A 16,246-nucleotide genomic window follows, 5' to 3' on the forward strand; every position below is an offset into this window, starting at 1 on the left:
GGAATCTTGAATTCAACTCAGTCACTTATAAAAACGTGAACAACAGAGTGAGATATTTCAATCTCAAGAGGATATATGCCTTTACCTTTGTGCCAAATGTCAACACATTTGATGAAATAATGAGCCTGTAATAAAAGGACTAACATTACTTTTTGAACCGGCCTCGTAAACTATGCTGACTCCAAAAATCCAGAAACACTGACAGACACACACACCTAAGACTACATGTTATTGTATATCTACATTTTCATGGAGATAAAATGAATACTGAAGTTTGAGGTTATACCACAAAATGCTGTAAGTTACAAGGTTCGTTCAAAAAGTAATGTCGTTGGCTTTACAACAACATCATTTTTCATCAAATTAGATGAAATTTGGCACAAAGGTAAAGGGATATACATGTATCTTCTTGAGACTGCAATATCTCAATTTGTTGTCCAGATTGTCCAGTACCCTACCCTAAATGTGCAATTAAAAAATGTCCTGATCAACTTTTGGCTATTGTCTGAGACTGAAACTGCACATATATGAAAATGCCAGCTATCTTAGTCTATAGGCCACATGCTTATTTTCACTTTGGAAATCCAACCAGATGTGGGAACGGGTTTTCTGTGCGTTAAAAATTTGCGCGCGCGTTAAAAATCTGCGCGTTAAAAAATTAAGTTGTGCATTGAGAAATTCTTAGGCAGAAAAATGTGACCCCATTATATGATTTTACATCTGTTACCTGAATTTTTGGTTTGAAAAGCCACTAATTTTTAGGTCCCTTGGGAATAGGCTAATTTGCATATCCAGAAGATTTCAAAATCACTTGAATTAGACACAAATACATGGAAGACTTAGTAGTGTGAGGCTTTATATCATAAGATATAACTGCTTCAGGCTTTTGTCCATTCTACAAGCTTCATTTCATCTTTTCTCAAGCAGATTGTTTCACATGCAAATATCAACCTTTGTTGCGCGTTATAACTTAATGTTTAAAAATCACTTTAAGACTCCTGGAAAAGGATATATATATATTTGTACTCTAGAATGCAACAATATGATACTTAATTTCATTTTGTGTTATCTTCTTCAAGCTTTTAAGTTTAAAACTGCAAAAGAGTTTTCAAATCCCCAGGGAATCAGCTAATTTGCATATTCTGACGCACAGGTTTTTAACGCGCAAATTTTAACGCGCACAAAACCCCTACCCCCAGGTGTTCTTCATACATAATGCTGTGGTGGAGTAAGATATGTCACATACTTGGCTTTGAGTCCTAATCCCTATCAAAATTATACATGTACCTCACCTCATTTCATCTTAACAGCTGTAAAAGAGGAACTGAGACTGAGAGATCAAAACTGGCATTCAACCTATGGGCACATTTATCATTAAACATGACATGTGATTTCAGCTTCCTACAGTAAATGTAAGTTGGTCAGATCTAGATGTTAACTTCTCACAGACTTCTAGGGGTGTGGTCATTTTGAAATCAGTCAGTCCCTTATACAAAGCTGAAAAACCGACATTTTTGAATCCCCCCCCCCCCCCCCCCAAAAAATAGATGCCTTTATGGTTTACCTTTGAGCCAAAATTTCATCTCCTTTGATGAAAAAATGAGCCTGTTATACAAATAATGACATCATTTTTTTAAGAACCCCTTATATTGTGTTATTAATGTTATTATTACTTTTAAAAAAGAGACCTCTCCAAGGAACATACTTATTTGGCTGTTTTCTGTTAGTGAAATCCATACACAGGGACTCGAGTACACCATACGTAAACCCTTTGAAATCTGGAATGTTAAAATGACAGTGCTGTTCTTTGATCAATGAAGTATCCTTTTGATTGGACTGTTTAGCATCAGCAAACTGTACACATGAACTATGTTTGTACTCATGGTCAATACTCATCAATGGTGAAAACATACAAATGTATGTTAGTGGTCAATAAATGTGGCCAGACTTTTATGTTTTCTCAGCAGACTGTCACCTACTGACTCTGTGTGCTCTCTTTATATAAAACAAGGGAGGTATCCACACTTCAATAGAAACCATCATTCCGCATCACACTCCACTTAAATTGATACACTTGTCATCGGTATATCAGGACATTTTGTATTTTGATTTTGTATCTGCTGTTGCTATCTACATGTACATTTTGTATATCCACATTACCGTAGAAAATTTCTTGTGCCTTCCTTTAAGTTTAAAAATAAATTTGATTAAAGAAGATACAAGAATAGTCTATTATCACATTGTCAAAAGTCACGAAATAAATCTGTAATGGAACAGCTTATTCTGTGCCAAATTGCTGGCATTTTTCTATGGAAAAAAATAAATATCATTTGACTATTCCTTATATGTACAGTGTGTCTTGTCTTGTGTCAGTATATGTAGATCAACAAATCATTTGTTGCACCTATTCTGACTACTATAATAACTTGACTCCAATCAGAGGCAGGTTTATGGTCAGTACTGTCCAGAAGAGTTGTCCTGACAGGTAGCTACAGGCAGAGTTGGGTCCATGCCATTTATTGTCCTGATCTTGTTGTGTTCAAATCTTCTCAACAGTTCATTCCTTTGCCTGGCAAGACGTCGCCGTTTCCTATCCTTTTCACGTTCCACTGCACGGAAATTTGGATCAGCTCGCTTCAGCCTCATTCTTTCCCTGGCTCTTTCCTTCTCCTTCTCCCTGCATCAAAGTAGAGACAAGAAAGTTGTCAATAGAAATTGACATGCTGTGCGAGCATCTATCTATAATGAGGTCTGCAGTCGGAGACCAATTTACATCCTTTTAACTGTTCTAGGTTCAAGAAATAATAATATTTCAAAGAAAATAAGATAGTGCTATGTTTTGCTTTGTTTTTAGTATGAACCAACAAAACTTTAACTTAACTAATGGTACATATGTCCCAAGCCATAACTCAATACAGAAATAAACAGTGAAATATTGAAACAAGTCTAAATCATTCTTGAAATACAGTGTAGTTGAACTGTAATTTCCAACACAAAACTTGGACTCACCCAAATTTTTGACTGCACAGCACCAGTCAAGTAATTAACAATCCACTGCTGTCATGACATCACGTTATGCAGATAGAACACGTGACTCAGTTAGCAGTGGATTATAGGTTGCAGGAAGTTTGGTTGAGTCCAATTTTGTGTTGCAAATTACAGTTCAACTATTTCAAGAATGACTTCTACCAACACAGATGAACTTTCGAGTTAAGTTTAAATCATAATATACAGAAAGTGCCCCATTTGCCTGTGTTTCTCTATATTTCCCCTTCTTGTTGCAATCAAATACTCTACTACTTGAAAGAAATGGATGCACTTAATAAAGAACATGGAACTTAAGTGTCCAGACTGTCTTTTGTAGCTGAACATCTTAGCTAACAAAATTATGAGATTGCCAATAACAGGAGCCCCCGATTTCAGTTTCCAAAAATTACATCGAAGAAGTTAAGGTTTAGATGTTGTCCTGATTTTTTCATGAAACCAAAATTTAACATCATCCCAGAAACAAATCAACTGAGGGCAGTCCCAGGGGACATGACATCATGTTCTTCCTCTGTATGACAGAATGAGCACAAAGGACTGTTTACAAGTTCCCATATGTGTAAAAGCTTATTAGTGGGCAAGAATTTATGAAGAAGTCTATTATGTCTATTATGACTTGTCACTGGATCTATAGTATTAACATGTCCACATTACTTGAACATAAAGACAACTTACTTCACTTAGTCTATAACCCTTCTCATTCAGGAATGCTTGTTAGACACACTGACCTGTAAATTGGGTTGGCCCTCAGCTCTCGTTTCTTTAGTTTGTCCCTTTCCCTTTTGGTGAGTGAACCAGCAGGTTTAACAACCACAATGTCATCATCATCGTCATCTTCAGCACCCATGGGGTCCGAGGAATGTGGCACTGCAATGTACAGCTGGTGCAACATGCTGGCTGGAGACAGCACCCTGGAAATAAGGACATGTACACTATCGTAAAATAACCTTCTTTGTGTACAGGGCTCGAAATTCCTTTCTGGGAATAGGTGCATTGGTGCACCCAGCCTAGAAAATTGGGTGCACCAAAATGTTTTTGGGTGCACTACATAGAATAAAGTAGAATTATATTATATCAGAATAACCTAATTGCAAACCTACTAACTAAGTCATTTGATCGGCGATCTTCAGAAATCGGAAGTACTATGACAGTCATTTTATTATCTTTCTAACACATAGATGTCAAGAATATGGTGTTTACTTAGTATACTGACATCTTAACATACATAAGCCTGCAGGTATGCAGAAAAAAGTATTTCGAGCCCTGATTATCAAATGGAGAGCTCTTTAATATTTCACTCGAAAAGATTAAAACCATTTGGCAAAGGTATTTTTGAAGTGTTCAAGCCAGGGCTGAGTGACATCTACTGTCCATGCTATTAGATACAAGTCAAGAATGGATGGCAAATCAGCACCATGTTGTACTAAACCTTTCAACCTACCAAACACCAACATTATCATGTTCCAAAACATTGGTACTATGTACCATCCTGGTCAGTTCAGCAAAAGTAGTTGATGGAAGTATTGAAACAGACAGCCTAATCTAACCAGGATATTTCTACAAATCGGATTAAAACATTCATAAGATACTAGGGCCTATGGACCATCCCTCAACAGAGACGGGGGCCGATATTGACAGCCAGGCACCTTTAACCCATTGCTGACATTACATTCCCGCTCAGGTTGAGTGAAATGTAGGCTTTGGGTAAGTACCAAAGGACTAAGTCAAAAGCTTGTTGGGGAGCACTTTTCTTTGTGTACAGACATAGTGTGTAAATTTCTTACAATGAATGTTAATTACTGTCACAGACAAACTTTCATACATATTCACAAGATACCTTCAGTCAGCTCACATGTTACATTTGTCATATTATTATGTAGACTAGAGATGGGTACTGGTACGGTGTTCTGGTACAAAATTGTTTTTGTTATTGTACCGGTCCGGAAAAACCGGACCTGAAAAAAATCGGTAGACCGGATGTTGTCCCTATTTGAAAATGAACAAATTACATGATCAGGAATTCAAATATTTATGGTCGAAGAAAATAACAAGTGCAAAGCAGAGTAGAGTCTATAGTCATTTCTACAAAGTTTTGCAGTCAATCATACAGAGGCAGTTAGTCTTGCAAGATTTTAGAATGCTAGTGGGAGTCAAATACTCCACAAAACATTCCTTTTTGTAGCAAAACGGACAATATTGTTTTTAGTATCGTCCATTCATATGGTTTCACATACTGACTCAGGTCCAGGTTCAGGACCGGACCTGAATTTTCTGTACCGGTACCCATCCCTAATGTAGACTGATTTACAGTTTTACATTATGTATTTCCCAATGACATACTGTGTTTCCACTGCAGCCCAGTGCAGGCCTTGTTGTCTGTTCTCTGTCCCAGGGTGCAGGCCTTGTTGTCTGTTCTCTGTCCCAGGGTGATGCTGTGGCTGATATTTGACCTGTGAGTTCTGCTGTTTCCTCCTGTGGTTGTTGTGATGTTTGGAGTTGTTGGAATCTGGCATCTGTTCTGATAAAGCTTGGACTTCTACAATGGCACTAGTCGTCACAACTGTGTCAAACAAGGCAACAGGTGGCATCAACAACATTGAAATACACATGCTCCAGACTTCGCTCAAGTCTTAATCTTTTTCATAACATATAACTTTATAGAGGTTCTTGGCGGGTTCCAAAAATGTATATTGCAGCAAAGGAAATCTAACTTTATCATTTGTAAAAACAGCATCCTTCTCATGTTACTGAACACCAAAGCTGACACATTATGTGATTTCTGCCACCAGGTAATCAACTTAATTGAAATCCGAAAAGTTTTCTTTTGAGAAGCAAACTGCCCAGCTACGTGCATAATCTTGGTTTTTATTGTGATAACACAAAACATGATATTACATAGTTACATACATTTTGTATAACAGGAAGAAAAGATAATGATTAAGTAGCTGATTTGAAGAAAGTAACAAATTGAAAGTGGGGCAACCTGAAATGTTGATGGCGCAACCTGGCTTTTGACTCCGGTTGCCACTTGGACAACCTGACTGAACAAAGTATTTTGGGCACTGAATGTGATGACAGTTTATGTACATTATGTCAACTTATAATAATGCTAGGTCCCGAATTGGCTGCCATTTTCACTGTGACCTTGTGAATGGAAATTACCTGGTAAGTTTGATTATCTGGTTGCAAGAATCAAGAACTGGAAGTATGAACTGGATGGTTCTTATTTTGTTCCCTAATATCAGCCACTGGGTACCAACATATGCCACCATAGACCCAACCCTCATGCTCGAGGATGGGACTAGGGAAAAGGTAACGGTACATGGGACTTTAGCTATCATTTATGAATATTCATTGAATGATATTTACAAATGGTTGATTACTACTGGTGACACATGCACATTAATGGAATCTTGACATGGATAATGCAAATTAAGACCTAATTTCAATGCAATAATCAATGCAAAAATTGAATATCTTAATTTCATACTTATGATGCATGTGCATGTAGGTTCAGTAAATGTTGATATCATACTTAGATTTGGACATTATGAGGATTAGTAAAAAGGAAATGTTTGATAGCTTTCAAGAAGAGGCAATTACAAATTCATGCATAATCATGACTGCTGGCAAGACATCAAATTTTCAATCTGAATTTTGAAATCTACAACACACTAACTTTCCCTCCCACTCAGACGGAGGCTTTGGACAGTTGTTGTTGTAACGTATTACAAAGTAAACACTAGTTGTTGTCTGCTTTACAATGAGTATGACATGAAGTGTGAACATCCTGTACCTTCTGTTGCCTCTTCTACAACTGGACTGTCTACGACCACCTGGTCTGGATCTCCAACATGTTTATCTGCAAACATGCAAATTAAACATACATATACATTCATTTGGTTTATCAAAATCAAAACTCACTGCAGCCAAAAAGGCTGAATGGCGAGGTTTACACAAGGGGTGAAATAGTCAGGTAAAAGCAATCAACTACTAGTATATACACATGATAAAATTCTCTTAAAATGTTACAAAAAGTTACAAATTTTAAAAAGACAAATACGAGCTACAGGTAGTTAAGAGCTGTTAACACAGCTGTAAATGAGTCAGTTTCACACAGTAGAGCACATTCATGAAGTAGATGATTTTGTATTGTACAACTTCAGAGCTCTAGGCATACTAGTAAATGACGTCTCTTTGTTCGACTACGTGAAGTCATAATTGGTCTGTGACAGAGGAGATCATAGCAACTGTGTGATTTGCTGAAGAAACTGTTCAAGAAACACATCAAACACAAGAACATGATCCTATTCCATGTAGTATCTAGCATTAGGCCACATTGCTTATTCAATTTCATCTGTATTCCTTTCTATCCATATTCCATAAAAAAGAGTTCCATAAAATAAATTCAGGGACAATCTTAGGTCCTACCTTCGACTAATAATGTATTCTCCTTGATTGCATTTGCATAAATTATATTAGTTGATGAATTCTTCACCCAAAGAAAAGATGTACTCAAAAGCGACATAGATCTTAACAAAGAAGGCTATTCTAGCATTGCCTCATCAATCAGCCAAATAAGGTCCTGATTTGATTTGATTAACAATATACACCTTATATATCTACCTATGTACGTATGGATGACATTGGATGTTTTTGGTTGGGCAGCATAAACCTAAATGGATTCTACTGATATTTAGTAAGTGGGTAGGTCTTTGGATATTGGACAGAGTAACAAGTTCGCGGAGACAAGTGCAGAGGACCGTGCAACCTGGAGACTTCTAACGGAGAGGAGCTTAAGCAGTAGGCATGGTAGGTCTTAAGAAGACCTTGAAATGACTGAATTTTTGCCTCCCTAGCAACTTCTTACAATACTGCAGCAGAACTTCTGGTCATGATATCTCAAGTTCTGAACATGCTATGATCATGATTTTTAAATAGATGGATCTTGGGGCAGAGAGTAAGCAGCTGGGGCCCCTGAGCACTTAAAAAAGTTAGTGAATAGAACTGCAGGAGCCGGTTTAGTTTCAGACTTTGAATGATGATAACTCAAGAATGGGTTGATGAATTGTCATGAGGTTTGGTATGTAGATTAAGCTGAAGTGATGTTTGATATAATTTGATGCGATTTAGCAAATCAGAATTTACTTTGCATGATTAATGAGAAAATTTTATAAACTCACTCATGATGTGACTATCCCAACATGTGACATATGTAAATGAGAAGATCATACAATTGATACTAATTGATGGGAATTATGCAAACGATTGCCTAGTTTGCATAATTAATGACAAAATGCTATTATCAATAACTCAATGGTAAATGATAGAAAATATCACACTTGCAGCATTTGGAATTTATGTGAAGATAAACATCATTGAATATTGATAATGAAATGATGTCCCATTTGTTTACTAAAAAAAGTGCTTTCATAGGATAAGGTTGTCTACTTCTGTTGGAGTGGAGGAAATGATCAACTATCATACAATGACAAAAAATGAATTGTATAATCTACACCTTTGTATGGAAATGGGGACCTTATTTGCATAATGGCATAGCACATCAGTTGTAATGGTTAAAATCATTTGGCAAAGGTATGGTGTGATGGAACTCTAGTTGATTATTCTTATAATTATTATTTGCTCATATAGTTGCATCAATCATCACTTATGCTATCTAATATTATAATGATGACTTTAGTTTGATACATATGCTTTGGCTGCTCTGTGCTCAACTACTTCTGGTATGCTGGCATTCAGTTTTGGGGTGTCCAAAGGATGTCATCCATATAAAAGCACATGAGTGTGGCCTTATACATACATCAAGGTCTGTACTTGCATACTGAATTCCAGAAATTTCTGTAAAAATTAAATCTAATCCACTTAATCTTGGACATTCGGTGCATGTCAATATAGCTCCTAGAAACACCATCTGTATGAGAACCTACTCTCCGTTGGTTTGAGCCCTTGGTTCTTGTCCGGCTGAGACTCCGCACCTGTGCCCCCAGGAGAGTCCAGTCCCGTGACATCCTCCATCACAGCAGGGTGGTCCAGCACCACCACCCCTGGGGACTGACCCCTGGCCACTGTCTCCATACTGGTGAGGGGGTGGGGGGCACCATCACTAGTGTATCTGCAACTGGTAGATGACATAGAAATTACTAACTTGTGTTTATTACCTCCGTGAAAATTATTTCCATCATTTACCACTATGGAAGTACAATTACCAAACATCATGAAAATTTGTTGTTCCTTTCTTGAGTTATCCTCTTCAGAAGTTTTTGACCAAAATGCCCCTGCTATCTCAAAACTAGCTGCTTGTGGGCCCAAACTTATGCCACTTCTTCCTGAGCACAAGAGGTATTTAACACCCAAAACTCGTGACCATAGCTTGTTCAGAACACGAGATAGCAAAACCAGAAGTACCGAGAGAAGCAGCTAAGGGGCCCAAAATCTAATCATTTCCGGCTTACATCACATCATGACACCCTCCGAACACACCAACTTGAAGTATGAAGTATGAAACCTATCCACTCAGCCATTCTTGAGCTATCTTGTACACACACACACACACACACACACACACACACACACATACACACACACAGGAGGGTCTGCATGGGGGGGTCTTGGTAACGCTTAACGGTGAATTCAGGAGGCCCGGTAACGCTTAACGGTAAATTCAGGAGGCCCGGTAACGCTTAACGGTAAATTCAGAATGAGTTACAAAGCATTTAAAGTAACATTGACGTGCATTCCTATTCATACAACGCTAGAGTGGTTATATCAATGGGTGAAAATACATTGTGAGAAACAAAAGGTGCCCAGAACCCGGAGGAATGACAGGGACAATGTCCATGACATCTGTGAATTGACGGAGGCAGAGTTCCTGGCCCGCCACAGAGACGGCGGAAGCAAATTTCTTATGGGGGGATTGAACTATTGTTTCAGCACATAGATCGCCAAATGTGCGACGCATGCCAGGGGGGTTCGGGACATGCTCCCCGGAAAATCAAGACCCTCTTAAATGCTATTTCCTGCATTTTCGGCAAATTTTGCCGACCGACTAAGCTAGGTTGATTTTGACATTTTCATCAAATTACACAATGTATGGTTATAGCTTTGACCTCCACCCCCAGAGCCCCGACATATTTTTACTATTTCGAGCTCGGAAGGCATGAGACGTTGCAATATGTCTGGGAAAATTTTAAAATCTGGACCGTCTGAAACGCCATTTACTGCATTTTGAAGGACAGATTTTGCCGTAAGACGAAGCTAAATTAAATGACATTCTATTAGAGAGAAAAGTTTTTTTGTGCGAAAACCCACACCTCTAAGATATTTTCGCCACATCGTCGTGAGCGCCAAAGGCGCAAGCCGTCGCAAGGGAAGTCCGGAGAAACCTCATTTTCTGCATTCTAGGAGAACTTTTCGCCCCAAACTAAGCTATGTTTGACACTAAAATCTGTATGAGTGATAAAGTTTTGAGGGCGACGCTTCCGCAACATATTTTACCATGTTAAGAGCCGAAGGCCGGGAGGCTCAGAGAAATTTTGAAATCTGGACCTTTGAAAGGTCTTGAAACGCATTTTCAGGGGTTCTATCTGGCATTTGACTTCGTGTGTATAGTATAACGGGTTACGAAGAATTTCTTGGTAACGCTTAACGGTGAATTCAGGCTAACAAATAACGATTAACGTTGAATCAAAACGACCAATAACGCTTCACGAAGAATATACCGATAACGATTAACGTTGAATTAGAGCGGGTCGGTAACGCTTAACGGTGAATTAAAATGGCTCGTAACACTTAACGGAAAAAGGCATGCAGACCCTCACACAGTCACACACACACACACACAAAATATAACCTCCATGAATATTTGGTGGAGGTAATAAGAGCTGTGATCCTTACTATCTTGACAAAGGGATAGCCGGAGACACCCTAGGCCTTGAGCTCACCTTACCTCCCCCCAGGCCAAATACCAGTCCCTGAAAATAGCATCTACTTACTTCTCATGTCAAGCTCAAATCAGATCAAGATGTTGAAGCTCCCACTTTGACAGACAAGTGGCTACAGGCTATTTTCATCTTCAGAATCTGCTGGAAATTTTAAGTCTGTTTTATGGCTGACAATATCTGCAAAATGTATGCTTCATTTTTTTTTCCTCTTTCAAGTTTCTGGCCTTTAGTCAATTAGCAGGCCCTAAAAGTGGACAAACTTTAGAAAACTTCTTTCCATCTCAAAAAGGTATGTGACCTCCTCTGTGTAACAAAAACTCTGCTGTCATGGCTGATTGGCCCCTCCCGGCGCAGCAACGTTGGTGAATGTATAAAGTGGTCCATTCTCTGCATGGTTGTTCATTCTTTTTAGATACTCAAAGTATGACATAACAAGCCGGCAGGGGGCCCAAACCTATACCATTTACTCTCGGCCCAAAGAGCTACCTATCAGTCAAAAACCGTGACCACAGGGTGTCCAGAACTTGATATATCAAGCCCAGAAGTTCCACTGCAGTACAGTAACAAGCTGCTAGGGGCCCAAAATCTTATCGTTTCTGGGTCTCATCAAAACCAACCCACATACCAAATATCAATACAATCCATAAATGCGTTCTAGAGCTATGCTGGTCTTCTACACACAAACACAGATACAAGCAAGCACGGTAAAAAATTAACCTTCTTGACAAAGATAATGATACAAATATGGCAGTACGGTGAAGTAAATGTCAATATCAAACCAGTTGCCTTATCCAGAATGTTTCCAGGGTTAATGCTGTTATATTGTAAAACATTAGTGTCCACACATTAACAAACAGATGCTCTGCCAGATGAGGTAATTATGATACATATAGTATATATATGTATGTAATAAATAATTGATTTAAAGGCTGATCTTTAATGGAAAGAACTGACCTGTAATAAACAACATGTAACAGTTCATTGTGCACAGAAAACCACCAGAGGATTATCTGACAGTGCTTTTGAACATGAGCTCAGACTTGTTTTGCTTTCATTCAGTTGTTGATACTAAACTTGCCAGAGCCAAGATCCAACAGAATCCTAAGGATTAGGAGCAGTCTTCAGTCACATGTGGAAACCTGTTGCTAAAGTAATACAGTGACTCCAACTTTTGGATATAATTGGATGAAATAAATGCTGTAACTTTTTTTTACTGAATACAGAATTGCAGTCAAACCTGTATTAGCGGCCACCTTTGCATATATAGCGACCACCTGGCCATTGCGGCCACTTTTTGTTGGTCCCTTGGATTTTCCCCATTGACATAAGCATTAAGAAATAGTCTATAGCGGCCATGGCCATACGATTTCCGGCCCCGTAGATACAGAAACACTGCATAATGCGGCCATCCAGCAGCCGTTTGTCACCCTGCGCCGAGTTTGAAATCATAGTTTGCGAGGATTTGGAGTTCCAAACAGGGTTATTTTGGCAGTAGTAGAAAGTACGTGTGCCTTGAACTTAGAGCGCAAGTCTTTGTCGGCAAATGTACTTCAAAATCTGTTCATAAAGACTTAATACTTGACATCTATGCCTCAAAATCTGAGTTGTGCTTGTTTTATCTGGGTGAGACCAAGAACTTATTGATCACCCCTCGTACATACAAATGTACAACAAAGTTAATTCAATACAAAGATTATCAAAATCTGGAACAGTGAGTTCTGCTCAAAATGTTAATTTAAAACTTCCTAGCCTTGAATAGTGTAGGCATGTGTGAAAATTAAAAAAAAGGTCCTGATAGATACTGTCTGAATACTGGTCAGTCACCCACCAATCAAGTCTCTTGGTTCTCTCTCTCTGTGTGCACAGTACAACTCAAGAAGCAATTGATAAATGTTTACGAAAGTGGGTAGATGCATACAAAATGAAGGACACGTTTGATTATGAGCCTATATAATTGTTCTTTCACATCTTTGACTTTGGAACTGACTTTGGTATTCTAGATCTGCTACTGTCACATATGTATCTGTTTTCCAATATTCTTTTTAACTTACAGCATATATTTAGTAATACTCCTTTTGCAGATTTCTAAATCTATGATTTTACAGTATGGTTGAAACCATTCTTTTAAAGGCAATCAAAATTGATGCACTCCATTTTGAAAATTGACCCACTTGTGGAAGTCACCCAATATATATAATTGAATCAACATGTACTGAACACAATGTACACCGACCTGGGGAGTCCCGTCCACTTCTCTGGCTTGCACTCAATACTGTATGATTGACACAAACATCATGATTAGAGAATAATACCATCATTTGAATATGCCAATTAAATACATTATCTAACATTCACTTGCTTCGGTTTTCAAAGCTGAACTATAGTAAAAACGATACCAACTTCTTCTATGAGTACGAATTTATAGATACTGTGGTTAACATTTAACTAATGTGCTTCACACAGGCAACAATTTTGCTAACACATTTTATGAAGATTACTGTAAAATTATGTAAATTTACTTTTACGGTAGGAGAGAAAATGATTTCTTTTTGTAAAATGTAGTGTGTTAAATTCAATATTGTAGCACAACTCTGTAGCACAGTGGGTCCGTCATACATTAGAAATACATAATCATGACATTGCCATGAATAGTAGTGGGGTTTCTTGACATAACTTCACATCATTGCCCAAGAGCAAGTAGGACTTAAAAACAACTGCACACTTGAGTACTAGTTGCCAATTCAAAAGACAAACTTCTGATGAGGCTAGAGATTACCACAGTCCCAATAACAGCATGGCAACCACCAAGCCTGGTAACTAAATGACATATACTGTATGTCCTGTATCTCCAATGCAGGTAGACACTAGGCAGATGAAGCACATTTTGAGACCCAGCCTTTTACATCAAAATTATTCTACAAGGAAACATTTGCAATGTATGCAGCGAATGGGATTGCCTTGGTTAGCATTGTCTGCCAGCATCAATGTCATTTACTGAGGTAACCTTTCAAATTGATATTGCTACCCTAACAGTATTTTCAGAATGTACAAAAGAAATAAACCTAATCATAATGTACGAAAGAATACACCTTATTCGACGGTTATGCAATGGCAAGAAAAACGTTAGCAAGGATATACATTATTGCATATACGAAGGAATTTCAGACATCTTATGAACATATGCCATAATACGATCTTATGTGAATGTGAAAGTTTGCAGTTTTTGAAGGATTTTGCCCCACAAACTTGATGGTTGTAGTCTGGTGACTTACAGAGGTTGGGAGAAGTTAAGGCAAGTTTCCCAGTTGGATCCAGCAGGGTTTTCATTCAGAATGCTCTCCTCTCTCATCAGCTGGTTTGCATTAGGCAGTGGGTGAGTCCTCCTTCTAGGAAAGTTTGTAGTGGAGAAGGACTCCCAGCACTGCACAGCATACTCTGCTTGGGGGGAGCCCCAGTGCATGGAATAGGCATGGAATCCTGTCCGTCCCCCTGAAATAGGGGGGGCATTTCCCTGCCATGGTGACATCCCGCTCCAGTGGAACATGGTGGCAGACCTGACCCGGGCCACCTGCTCGGACAGGGAGACTTCCCTCTGCATCGCGTGTCAGCTCTGCCTCACAACACCAGAAGGCTGGCATGGACACAGTATTTATACTTGCAGGCATTATCACTGCCTCCATCAGGACTGGGCTCACATTCCCCGATCAATCAGGGCACCAGGACTCAACCACTGCCAACTCTTGCCAACTCTACAGATCACATTTCTTGACCATTTCTCTTGACTTTTGGACATTGATGACCTTCTGACTCATTCTGAGGGGAGGGGATTGAAGCCATGATTGGACACATGCGTGTCTTCCTGCTCAGCCTTGTCCAATCAACACCAGCCTCCCAGTCCTCCTCACTGACTTCTCACCTGTGTCTAGTTAGCCAGGCTTGCAGAGTGGTCCCCCCCCCCTCTCAATGACAGTGATAGGACAATTAGTCATTGAAAATTGATTTCATACAATTATAGTTCTTTACTTGCAATAGGTGGCCCATTATTTCAATTTCTATTGATTCATGCCATGTTGATGTGCAAATGTATGTTTGTTAAAGCAAACATCTAGTATATACTCAAGCTATTCCCAGTGCAATGCACACCTTGTACATGTATATTGTCAAATATTGCATGAGGTGTAAGAACTGAAACAATAGCAGAAACAGACAGAAACAATACATTCCTTGCCAAGGCCAAAACATCCGTGGCCCTTGTCAGGAATCCTACGTAGGTGAAACTAGCCGTGCTCTCAGAACCAAGTTTCTAGAGCATAGACGGCCCAGCTCAGTCAAAACATCGGAGGTGTCGCAACACATACATATAGAATCTCCGGGACACTCCGTGGATTTCGACAAGGTGAAGATACTTGATTCCGAACAGGATTACTTTCTCCGGTGAGTGAAAGAGGCTATCTACATCAGAGCCCATCAACCTTCCCTCAACAGAGACGGAGGCCGATACCGACTGCCAAGCACCTTTGACCCTTTACTGACGTCATACTTCCGTTCCGGAAGTGCGACTTAGGCTTTGGGTCATTACAACTTGAGAAGGATCAGAAGACTGATCGAAAGCTTGTTGGTAAGCGCTTTATTTTGTGTACGGATATAAAGTCTTAAAAATTTATCATTAAGACAGAAACAATATATACAAATATCCTTACTCCAGGGATTCGAACCCGCAAGTAAGAAAGGAGTAGAAACAGAAAGAAACTGTGCAAATTAAGTGCCAGTTTGCATAATTTGCACTTGATTATGTACATCTCTTTCAAAGCTACCTACAGTCAAACCTGTATAAGCAGCCACCTTTGCATATCGGCCACCTGGCCATGGTGGCCACTTTTTGTCGGTCCCTTGGATTCGTAATGATTAAGAGAGAGGCTCAGCGGCCACCTGTCCAACGCGGCCACGGCCACACGATTTCCGGTCCCACGGATACAGAAACACTGCCGATTATGGCCAAGCGGACGGCTGGTCCGCACGCATTCGGCCATACAGCAGCCGTATTTACAACCTCTTTATCTTCAAAAGAAAACTGCCTTCCTCCCGACAAACGAGGCCATATAAGGTCAACAGACGACACCATTATTGCGGAGGTAAATCGTGGCAAAGTTACGTTCTAATACACTATCGCTGAGGATAATTAACCTTACAAAACATTCTAAATAAATTGTTACACTTGTAAATGATAGGAACGTCAGACT

At 39.2% G+C, this 16,246-nt stretch overlaps 1 protein-coding gene across 1 annotated transcript; it reads right to left on the reverse strand.

Annotated features, from left to right (window-relative positions):
* Positions 1-1,700: 1,700 nt before the first annotated feature.
* Positions 1,701-15,438, reverse strand: LOC118404491. The gene is made up of 7 exons (XM_035803591.1): positions 14,279-15,438; positions 13,240-13,278; positions 8,994-9,184; positions 6,842-6,907; positions 5,386-5,605; positions 3,774-3,956; positions 1,701-2,677 (listed from the first exon to the last, which is right to left on the reverse strand). The coding sequence occupies exons 1-7, from the start codon at positions 14,602-14,604 to the stop codon at positions 2,455-2,457; spliced, it is 1,248 nt and encodes a 415-aa protein (XP_035659484.1). The 5' UTR covers positions 14,605-15,438; the 3' UTR covers positions 1,701-2,454.
* Positions 15,439-16,246: the final 808 nt, after the last annotated feature.

The sequence above is a fragment of the Branchiostoma floridae genome, chromosome 17 (assembly GCF_000003815.2).
Source record: "Branchiostoma floridae strain S238N-H82 chromosome 17, Bfl_VNyyK, whole genome shotgun sequence".
Lineage (NCBI taxonomy): Eukaryota > Metazoa > Chordata > Leptocardii > Amphioxiformes > Branchiostomatidae > Branchiostoma > Branchiostoma floridae.

Bases quoted from the DNA above. Each gene is read 5' to 3' on its own strand.
- LOC118404491 (XM_035803591.1), bottom strand. From the start codon at position 14,604: ATGCAGAGGGAAGTCTCCCTGTCCGAGCAGGTGGCCCGGGTCAGGTCT. The intron at 13,279-14,278 runs GTAAGTCACCAG...TCAATCATACAG, and splicing joins CTTAACTTCTCCCAACCTCT to TATTGAGTGCAAGCCAGAGA. The intron at 2,678-3,773 runs GTCAGTGTGTCT...ACTTTGATGCAG, and splicing joins AGGGCCAACCCAATTTACAG to GGAGAAGGAGAAGGAAAGAG.